This window comes from Mus pahari, chromosome 13, assembly GCF_900095145.1.
Source record: "Mus pahari chromosome 13, PAHARI_EIJ_v1.1, whole genome shotgun sequence".
Taxonomy (NCBI): domain Eukaryota; kingdom Metazoa; phylum Chordata; class Mammalia; order Rodentia; family Muridae; genus Mus; species Mus pahari.
The window spans coordinates 25,107,430-25,118,640 of NC_034602.1; the positions used below are offsets into that span (position 1 = coordinate 25,107,430).

Here is an 11,211-nt window from a genome sequence, read left to right on the forward strand (position 1 = left end):
CCTCGAACTCAGAAATCCGCCTGCCTCTGCCTCCCGAGTGCTGGGATTAAAGGTGTGCACCACCACGCCTGGCCAAAAATAGATTTTAAAAACAAATGTGTGAAATTATGAAAGTCACCATGGTGCACCAAGGAAACAGAGCCCTTCCTCAATGACATAATGTACTGGATGATTTTCAGATGTCTTCCTCCTTACACTTCCATCTCCAATGCCATCAATGTCCCGTTGAAGGGCTCAGAGTAGCTACATGCCTCCAAAGTGTCAGAAGGAAGACTGGAAGCTAAGTTTGCTGATGTCTTAAACTTGGGCTCTCCCAGACTCACATCCAGGTTGCCCTTCCATATAAGTCAAGACAGGGAGGAAAGAGAAAAAAAAAATAGCATTTTCCAGAGAACAGAGTAGGAAGATTGCTCTGTACATACAGTGCCCAGGACCCAGATGCACGGAGGAGGAGCAAGGCCTTCCAGAACTTAGGTTACCTCTCTAAATCCCTCACACTTAGCTGTACCTGTCTCATCTCAGGGTACATGTACAAGAGAGAGAGAGAGAGAGAGAGAGAGAGAGAGAGAGAGAGAGAGAGAGAGAGAATATGAATGTGTGTGTGCGCACATGAGATAAGAGCTTCACTCTTCCTTGTGACAACTCAGCTACCAAAACAACACAGAAGACCTATTAGGAAAAGTAAACATTTGATTTGAGGCTGGGCTGAAGTGCTAAGATTGACAGGAAGGGGGAAGAGAGGCCACAAGGTGTCAGCTTTAGTAGGGCGGAAAATCGGGACCCCCAGATAGCAGGCCTAGTTCCATCCATTTCTCAGTCAGTTTCCCTGTCTGTACACAAAGCCAAATAACTCTTAGTCCATCAACTTCCCATTACTTCTGTAACTGCTACCAGAGACTAAAACGATACAGGCCAGTGTAGTGATACAGGCCTTTGGTCCCAGCACTCAGGAGACAGAGTCAGGCAGAACTCCCTGAGCTCAGAGTCATTCTGGTCTACATAGGGGTTCCAGGTCAGCATTGGAAACACAGCGAGACACTGTCTCAAAAAATAAATAAATACCCAGGAAGTATCACCAACATGCTGTCAAACATGACCTGAACAAGGATGGCGCTGACACTGAGAAATGCTAATGAGGACAAAGGAAAGCACACAGGGACCCATCCCTACACAAAGAACCAAAGACAACTAAGAAATGCTGAAGAGTGCAATAGTCTTTCCCAGGCAGAAGCTCACCTATTAGTTATCCAATGCCAAATGGTGAGCCCAGAAAACATACATATAAGTAACACTATACTGACAGCAGATTATTTATATATTTAAGAACACACACACACACACACAAACACACACACGGATGACAAAAATTTGAACAAGGGTTGGGTGGGGTATGTGTGATGGTTTGAAGGGAGAAAAGAGAAAATAATATAATTCTATTATAATCTCAAAAACTAAAAGCTTTTAAAAAATAAAGAAAGACAAATCTGATAGAAAAAAGAAAGAGATAAAACATCCCTCAATCCCATCACATTTCCACATACATGAAGACCACTGGTCCTGTGCACCAAGGGGCATCTTAATCAAGAGGGACAAAATATGCTAGAAGCGCTGGCTTCTGCAGAATGTGCCACAATAAGCCCGTGTGCTGGGCTACCTACCAAAACAGTTTTCCAAGGTCATTTCTCAGAATGTTTGAGATGGATGAGCTCTAGTTTCTCTGCAGGGAAACTGAGGCCAAGCAGCCTTCTCAAGGTCACACAGATACTTAACTCAGGGAGGCCTAGGACTTGGGTCTCTTGATTCCTGCTCAGAAGCCTTTGTTTGTACTGTGTTCTTAATCCAGTTATCTTGTTTGAGCCTCACAATCCTTTGTACACAGCTGCACCTGTAACTACTTGTCTAATGTATGACTTCCCTGTTAGACTGTAAGTCATTTGAAAGAAAGACTGCTTTCTATACAGACGCTGACCCAGGGCTACACACATAGTAAGTGCTGGGAAGTAGTCCTGTAACCAAATGAAGAGACTTGCTTAAGCCATGAACCACAGGAGTCAACTGGGAAGCTGGTACCAGCACCCTCACACCCCTGTACTTAGTTAAGAGTACTTTCTCCATATGGGAGCCTAAATCCATGTTTCCAGCCAGAATCTCTAATCTCTTAAAACTTGGTATGCCCCTAGAGCTTGTTTCTCATAGGTCCAGGACTCACTGGTCCCAGCCAAGAAACCAGGTAGAAGAAATCCATTAACTAAAACTGGCCTTGGTTGTCATCTGCCCCCCTTGATCAGTTCACACTACTGTAAAAGCCCCAAATCCCCTGTCCAGCTGCTGTAGCTTCCTAAGGTGGGGCTCCTCTGTCCTCAGGCTCACTCCCAGCCTCTTGGAGAGAGCCTGACTCTCCTTGCAGCTTTTCTTACCAGGCAGCAACCACAAAGCTCAGTGTTACTCACCATCCTGCCTCCCCAGGCAGGTCAGCCAACTCTCTCTCCTGCTAGAAAGACACAAAGAGCCCCTTCATGTGCCCTGGGCATTCCAGCCAAGCTGTGCACCTTGGGGATATGACATAGCTAAGTCAGCAGCAGCCCACTGTAAGGACTCTAGGAGAGGCCCTATAAGAGGCCTTTGCACCTCTCACTCACGGGGCTAGTCATGTTCAAGCTCTAATGATTTGTCAGGCTCTGCCTCCCATTGACTATAGATTTCTTCAGAGTCCCACCAGAGCTCTTTTGGCCCATCTTGGATTCTCATGACACTCTCATCACCTGTGATCTAAGTCCTCTTTCTACCATCTTCAACAACTAACTCCTCTAAAACACAGGAGGTCTCAGGCTGGCATTCAAGGCTCTCTGTCTAGCCTCTTTTCCCAGCCTAGCCTTGCTTCCATCCTGCCTGCCACCTCTGCTCTCAGCACATTAGACTTCTCTAACAGCTGGCTTTTTTAGTGGAATGTTGCACATTAAGTCCTTTTCTGTTCAATGAAAAGACCTTGCTTGCCACTTCTGAGTGCTGGGATCAAATGGCACTTCTTCATAGGCTCCTGTAGGCAAAGCTGCTCCTTCCTCTTGTTGACTCTAAGAGCAGCTGCACACCTCAATTACAGCCTTTATCACTCAACATTGCAAAGATTTGTTTGTGGTTCTGTCTTCCAACCAGTCTGAACTCCTTGAGGGCAACAAGACAGAGAGGTCTTGTTCAGCTCGTCCCGATCACAGCATCTGGCAGAGCAGATACTCAAAAGGGGGTCTGGGGAGTAATCTCACTGCATAAGTATCTAAGCTAGCAAAACAAAGTCTTTGGCTGGCTCCCCAGGCTGCTGCGTCGGCTGACTACCTCACCACCTAAGCAGAAGTAAAGAGCCAATCTGTGCCAGCCTCTAAAGAGCCAGACAGGGAACAGAGTAGGGTAGAGTCAGGGTAGGAAAAGTGGAGAAAGGAAAGATGAAAGAGAAACCCAAGTTTTGACAGCTGCTCTAAAACCCTGGGTAAAGGAGCTTCTAACCCGGACTGCTGGTTTGCCAGTGGGGCGGCCAGGTCAATTTTCTCCCCTAGAGTCCTTCTCAGAAGGGAAAATCTACCTGGCCCAGCTGCTTCAGGATAAATTTGGGGCACACTTTTCTGAGGTCTTTAGGTGCTTGGGTTCAGAATAGAGACTGGCACCTCTTCAGGGAGAGTGAGGTTCATCTGAATTATAGTTCTCTCTTGCCCACAGGGCAGGGCCTCACTGTAACCTGAGATAGGAAGTACATCACTTCTCTAACTACTCCAGTCTTTATGAGGGGAAGAATATCCACTGAACACCCGCTCTGTTCCAGGCTCTTTCTACACATCAGCTCATTTAAACCTCACAGCAAGCCCCAAAGGTCAGTAAAACCTTTATGGGTGAGACTCTGGGGTCCAGAAATGAAGCAACATGTTCAAGGTCATACAGACAGGCAGGTTCCAAAGATTGAGGGAGGAGAGGGAAACAGACTGGGTGACTGAGCCTCAGCCAGGTACTGCTGTCCCCCATCTCCAGGTCATGTTTCAGGCCAGATGCTGGGAAGACAAAACATCAAGCAGGCTCCACCGCTTATCTCTTTCCCACAGCCTAGGATTTCTAGCAAGTGGACACACAGGCACCTTCCCAGGACAGCAGCTGGTGAGCTGGCTCCTCCTTTACCAAGTCAGATCTTGTCTGAGAACAGGGCCATCGAACTGGATTTTCCTTAGAGGCCAAGAGAAGAAAATGGAAAGAAACAAATGGGAGGGCTCATGGTCTAGAGTCAGAGACCTGGACCGCACATAAACAGCCATATTCTTCCAAACAGGCTACCCAGGGATTCTCACTGCCAGCTCCGTGCTCTCCTGGGACCTGTCAGAGCCCAAGAGAAGTGGGTAGTCTGAACTTACGAAGTAAAAAAGGCGGCGGTGGCACGGCAGCAAACAGGCAGGCTCTGGCTTGCCAGGAGGGGCCTGGCCCCACCTCAACAAAAACTGGCATAGACCAATCTGTAAGGATGCCAATTAAGCTAGTTCTATGACGTTCAAAGTCACTGGTCGGACACAATTGGTTAGAAGTAGAGGGAACTGGGGGGGGGGGGGGTTAAAGAAGACAACATGCTGTTCCAGATGTTTCTCCCTGAGCTCAGCTCAAATCATTTGCTCCCCTAACAGGAAGCCAATGCCCACAGGATCCCAAAGAGCATAACTTCTGACTCATCTGGCCTACATACGGAGCAGACTGAGGCTGGGTGGGAAGGCAGTTCCAGCCTCAGGCTAGTGGAGAGTCACATGGAAAAAGCAGCAGAAGGCTAGTAGGGACTTAACCTCTCCAGCCACCAGGGATTCAGCCTAGGTCCGTTTCTGCTCCGGACCAACTTGCAGCTGCACAAAGACCATCAGATGGGTTGTTCTTCCCCTCCTACCCTTCCCTGCTTACTACACCTGGTCTTCTTGGGGTTTCACTACCTAGCTAAGTTGTGGGCCAACCCAGAACTAATACTGCCAGGGCTTCTGTCCGTGCCTGTGCCACCCACAGGGCCATTCATGGGCTAGCTGCTTTCTTGCTTTTGGCCTGTGCTCAAGAGCAGCCAGGGAACACTTCAGGCCCACTAAAGGTTCCCTACTGAGTAGGCTGAATGGCAAGATGAAAAGGTGAAAGAGCATAGGGAACTCTGAGCTCAACCCCCAGCTTTTCCCCTAACAGACTGAGAAAGAAAGGCTAACACTTGTTTCACACTGGTCTGTATGACAGTGGCCATCTCTAAGTCCACTTTCAGTCTCTGACTTGGATTAAGCCTGGCTGGTCCAGCCCTAAGCTAATCGGACTAATGACAACATGCCTTACCCTTCTGGCCATTCCTGTTAGCCTCCTACACTGCTGAGGGTGTATGAAGTGCTGAGGAAGCAAGGGAAGGTGATGGCAGGCAGATTCCTGTTAGTCACCTTCATTTTACCTGTCTGCCAACTGATTTCCTGCTGGGGGCGAAGGGGCCCAAGGATGGCTCTGACTTGGGATTTTGACATCCTGCATCCCAGTTCTAGCTCTATGCTATGTGATCTTATATACGTAATATGCTATGTGATCTTAAGCAAGTTTTTGCTTCTCTGGCCTCTGTTTTATCTTCTATATAAAGGCTATACTAGTCAATCTCTTAAGCTCAGCCCACAATTTTATGATATACTTTAGGCCAGTATGCAACAGACACCAGAGTGAGGAAGTCTCTGTTTTCTTTCCTATTCCCACAGCCCTTGACAACCACCAAAACTGACCTGTGCTGGGACAGCCTTTGGCCCACAGTGTCTGAAGCGGACCTTTAATCTGGAGACAGAGTCCGTCCGGATTCTGCGGGCCATTTGTGCTAATGTTTCACTTCTCTGGGATGGCACATGTATTCCTAGCCCTCAACCACGAGACGAGGTTCAGGGCGGTCACCCTGAAACTTCCCACAACTTCCCCTCGGATGGCCTTGGGCAGGGACTTACTTTTGGCTTTTTTCAAACCACAGTATAAACTAAACAAGGAAGAGCCAAGCTCTCTGACACCAGAGGTTTTGCTAACTGACAAGCTGAAGGAAATGAGGCAGGGGGACAGAAGCAGATCTAGGGTCTCACTTCAGACTTGGCCTAACAGACATCAGAGACATGGAGGGCACCTGTGGGGCCATATCCTAAGTGTGCTGTTGGAAGGTGGAGAAGATCAACAGCAGGCTGAGATTTGAGGATGAGAGCCAAAGGGAGGTGCTCCCATTGGGCGTCTCTGCCCACAAATACCAGAGGTACGCCCTAATTTTTCTCTTCATTTCTCAGACCCTTAGGAGGAGAAAGAAAACGATTTCTTGGGCTATTCCTGTGCCAGGCATGGTGAGGGATGCTTCCATATACCCAGTTTCACTTTCCTCAGCAGCAATGGATACGCACACTACTTTTTCCCTTGACTCAAGATCTACCCAAGGTCACACAGCCAGCAAGTAGGATCCCTAAATATGGCCCTTCCTACTCTATCATATTGCCCTGCACCCTGAAATCTGGGTAAATACCCAATAACCACAGAAGAGTTCTCATGCTTTAGAATTTACCAGCAAAGCTGAGCTGCTATGTCCAAGACCCCACAGATAAAACCAAGAATTCCTTTCCCACCCCCTCAAGACCTCACCCTTCCCGGGCCCCTGATCCCTGATGACCACGCCCCAACTGAAACACAGCCTAAACCCTCTCTCTAGGTTTCCACAAGCTCATACAGGGTGAAGGGTGAGAATGAGGGCTTCTCCTGGTTCTGAACTGGACCAGGCTTAGTGTAAAGTGAGCAAGAAGGGAAAGGTTTGAAGAGACAGACCCAGTGGGTGGGAGGAAACTCCATCTAGGTCAGAGGCCTGGATTTGAAATTTTCTCCTTCTAAGGAGGAGGAGGCCTGGTGAATAAGAGACTCTTGGGGAGGGAGGGTGATATGATGGAAGTGATATTTATATGGGACAGCTTCAGAGAGTGGGTTCTTAAGATAATCAAGCACCTCTGTAAGTCCCAAGAACAGCTGGGGACACCCTGGGCAGTCACAATCAGTCAGAGGAGAGGGAGAATATATACTGGAGTAGGGTTCCCCTGGTGACTGTGGGGCTCTATAAACTGGGAGGTACACTTTGACAGGGAGCCTTGTCAGTTCTGGGTACGGCGCTAGTCTCCTATCACAAGACAAGTGGAATGTAAGCGGGATCTAGAGGCCATCTTCCTGAGACCACCAGATCTCACCCACAGTCTCTGGGAGGGTGGGCTTCTAGGGGTTCTGCTGCTGTGTACAAATCTGCAGCCCAACATGCTCAGCCTGGAGGGAAGGTGCTACTCCTGTCTCAGCTTTCTCTAATGGGAAGCTGGGTGCCTGGTAGCTCAAGGGTGGGGTGCTGTCTCCCTCCTACTCCAGTTCCAGATCTGGATTTGGGAAGGAAGGACATACACACGGCTGCCTGAGCGTCTACTGCCTGGCTCCTGTGTGATGAAGCTGACGGAGAGTCCTAGAGTCAACGTGCCTTCACCCTGTCACTACTGGGAAGAAGGAATGTCTGCCCACCTGTTGCCTGTGACAATGGACAAAGCTGCCTTTTGACAGAGGGTGTGTAATGAGGAGAGACCTTTCCATGATGAAAAGAAACTGTGGGTGACAAGGTGGGACTCTCTGGGAGGGGGCTGGCCAGTGTCAATCCTTCTGAGATCTCTGTGTCTGGATGTAAGGGTTAGTGCGACCTGGAATGGGGTGGGGCCAGCTCGGAGTCCTGAAGTCTAAGATTTCCTGGGGCGCCGATAATGAGGTGGTGAGACAAGGATCCTGTGGGGTAGGGGGAGATGGAGAATAGCTGTGGGCAAAGTATGGGGCAGCCATCTGTGCGCATGTCAGGGGGTGGCAAAGCTTTAAGGCCAGAGTAACCTGGCGAGACTATGAGCTGGAGATGGGAAACCTCCATCGGGGATACCCTCCTTTAAGGGTACGGATCAGTCGGTTTGGGGGAGTCCGGGAGGAAGGGGGCGGCCTTTCTGTCCGTAGGTAGGAAGTAGGCTGCCGTTTGCGGCGTGTCTGTGGCGATGGGACAGTGGAGACACGTTGGTGGGTCAGGCCCACGCCTGTGCTGGTCCCGCGCCCGGTCCAGACCCCAGAGCTACTCACGCGCCCTCGGCGCCCTGCGAACCCACGATGAAGCCGAACTTGTCGATGCGGCGCTCGGCGAAGCCGTTGGCCTCCGAGTCGGAGCCGAGCGAGCTCAGCTCGTCGGCGGTGGCGGCGTCGGGGCCCTGGGCCAGGCTCTCCCGGGTCCCAGACAGACTCCCGCCTGCTGCGGGTGCGCGCGGCCCATTCTCTCTGCTGCTTTTCGCCATATCGGCCGCGCCCGCCGCCAGAGCGCCAGCGGCCACCTCAGCCGCCTGAGCCTCCCGGCCTCCGCCGACGCTGCCGACGCCCCTCCCACGCACCGTGCCCATTGGCTGCCACAAAGCTGGGGGCGGATACCCAGGGAGCTCCCACCACGCGCCCAATGGGTGCCGAGGGTCCCGGGCCCCGCCCCTCCTCCAGCCTGGCGCCAAGTGGACCGACGTGGGGGGGGGGCGGGACAACCGTCACGAAGGGCCCTCCTTCCCTGGCTGCCAATCACAAAAACTCACCTGGACTAGCTCGTCTGGCTTTTCCGGGTTGGCCCGGAGCTGGTGTGTCACCTGCCGCCGCTCTCTGGCAGGTCTAGGGCTTCCCTAGAGGTCCTAAGGTCTCTGCCTCCTTGGGAAACAGGGTCGTGGGTGGCGCTGCTTCGCCAGTTCATTTTCAAGAATAGTGATGAGACGCATGTGGGCTTAGGGATCTGAACCACCTGGCTGCCCTGCTTAAGGGGATGTAAATTAGCTCGTGGGAGATCCTATAAGAGTAATACAGACCTAAGCTCTATTTTTTTCTTCCCAACACCTTTTCTGGTGAGGGTTGATTTGTATTGTTTTTCTTTGAGATGGGGTGTCCAAAGTGGCTTTGATTTCACTATGTAGCCTATAGGGCCCTCCTGGTCTCCCCAAGTGCTGGGATTACAGATGTGGGCTACCCTGCCTGACTCCCCAATGGTTTGAATCCCATCACCCCACCGACACACCTACACATGCACAAATAAATAAAAATTAAAAATAAATTAGGCATGATAACAGATGCCTGCACTCTGTAGGCTAAAACAGTTTACAAGTTCCGGACTGACTGGGCTACAAATAAAAAGCCTATCTCAAAAAAAAAAAAAAAAAAAGTACAGTACCATGGCTCTTTAGCATCCTTACAGAGTTGTGCAAACATTGCATCCTCCTCCTAGAAAATTCTATCTAAGAAAAATGAAAATAATGTTATCTGGTCAAATAGAGAGAGAAAAAAAAGAAAAATATTCAAATGACTTTCACCGAAGTGTGTATAAGTGTGGTATGTCCATACAATGGAATATAATTCAGCCACGAAAAGAATAAAGAACTAGTAAGTATGCAATGTAGAGATATATCTTGAAAGCAAAAAGAAAGGGTAAGACCAGCCTGTATCACAAGCAAGACAAGACCCTGTCTTAAACAAAGAAAAAACTGAACACACAAAATCATTGCTAATCATAGATATTGGAATATCTAGAAGCAAATCTATAGGTACAAAGAATAGTGGTTACCAGAGAGTGAGGGAGGATTGGAAACAACCTTTACTGAATAGGAGTTTCTTTCAGAGTGTTTTAATAACTCTGGTTAACCTTTAAAAAGAATTGTGTGTGCAAAAGAGACATTTTTCAGGAGCCATTTCTTATATGGAAATTGTAATCTTAGTAATACATGCCCAATTTTACTGTTAGGTAAACTCGAGGTTCTATAAAGTCAAGTCAGTTGTGTAAGATCCCAGATTTATGGCAGCCCTAGAGCCTCAGTTCTCACAAAATGCTTGTATTAGAATTGGGCTAATTGGGACTGGAGAGATGGCTCAGCGGTTAAGAGCACTGACTGCTCTTCTGAAGGTCCTGAATTCAAATCCCAGCAATCACATGATGGCTCACAACCATCTGACGCCCTCTTCTGGAGTGTCTGAAGACAGTGTACTTAAATATAATAAATCTTAAAAAAAAAAAAAAAAAAAAAAGCCAGGTGTGGTGGCGCACACCTTTAATCCCAGCACTCGGGAGGCAGAGGCAGGCGGATTTCTGAGTTCGAGGCCAGCCTGGTCTATACAGAGAACCCTGTCTTTTTTTTTTTTTTTTGGTTTTTCGAGACAGGGTTTCTCTGTGTAGCCCTGGCTGTCCTGGAACTCACTCTGTAGACCAGGCTGGCCTCGAACTCAGAAATCCACCTGCCTCTGCCTCCCAAGTGCTGGGATTAAAGGCGTGCGCCACCACACCCGGCCCGAGAAACCCTGTCTTGAAAACAAACAAACAAACAAAAAAATGGCCAATTACACACTTCTATGCTCTCGACCCCAGCATACAACTTTCAGTCCTAAAGTCTGTCAATTCTTAGAGTGGTTCCTCATTCATCTAGTTTTGTATAGTTTACCAGGGTCATTTGACTCTCCCTAGATAACTAAGCAGGAAAGTCGGGCTACAGTCTGAAACAAGCTCCAAGAAAGGGGTTTAGCACAGAATGACTCACCAGCCATTCCTTTGATGCCACATAGCCTGACATTCTTGAAGGCCTGCAGTTTACATTCCAATTGCTTCTGCTTTTCCATACAAATGGCAATAGCAGACATAGGAGCAGGCATGAGCCATTTTGCTCTTAAAGCACTATCTGGGAAGACATTGCTCCTTCCCGTAGCTGAATAGAGATCCCAGGAGGCACTGAGTGCCTATCCTGGGGATGGAGAGAGAAACCAGACAGAACCAGCGGATAGTGTAGTATCCCAGTCTGACCTCGTCATCTTGGTCCTAAGGTTCTATCTCCCAAACACCTTATCACTCAGCCTTCTAAGGGCAAATATACAGATTGTACTTTTTTGTTGTTGTGGCAAAATAACTGACAAAAGCAATTAGTGAGCGAGGCTCATTTATTTGGGGTCATAGTTTGAGGATCCAGTCAGTCACTGAGGGGGTAGTTAGTAGTTCTCCTTGTTCTTTTCCTGTCTTTAGAGAAGTCTCCATCCACTATGTAACCCCCGAGATACAAGGCATGTGCTACCAGCTCCTTTTCCTGCACCTCAGCCCATGGAATGGTTCCCCAACCTGTCACTCATGTGTCTTCCTCTGCAGGTCAACCTTCCTGGAAA

At 48.9% G+C, this 11,211-nt stretch overlaps 1 protein-coding gene across 1 annotated transcript in view; it reads right to left on the minus strand.

The window, feature by feature from the left end:
• Tbc1d10a (TBC1 domain family member 10A) overlaps positions 1-8,402 on the minus strand; it is a 29,636-nt gene extending 21,234 nt beyond the window's left edge. The window contains exon 1 of the mRNA XM_021210562.1: positions 8,131-8,402. Within this exon, the coding sequence (XP_021066221.1) occupies positions 8,131-8,339 (209 nt within the window). The 5' untranslated portion in view covers positions 8,340-8,402. The remainder of the gene's footprint in view (positions 1-8,130) is intronic.
• Between the last annotated feature and the right edge of the window lie 2,809 nt (positions 8,403-11,211).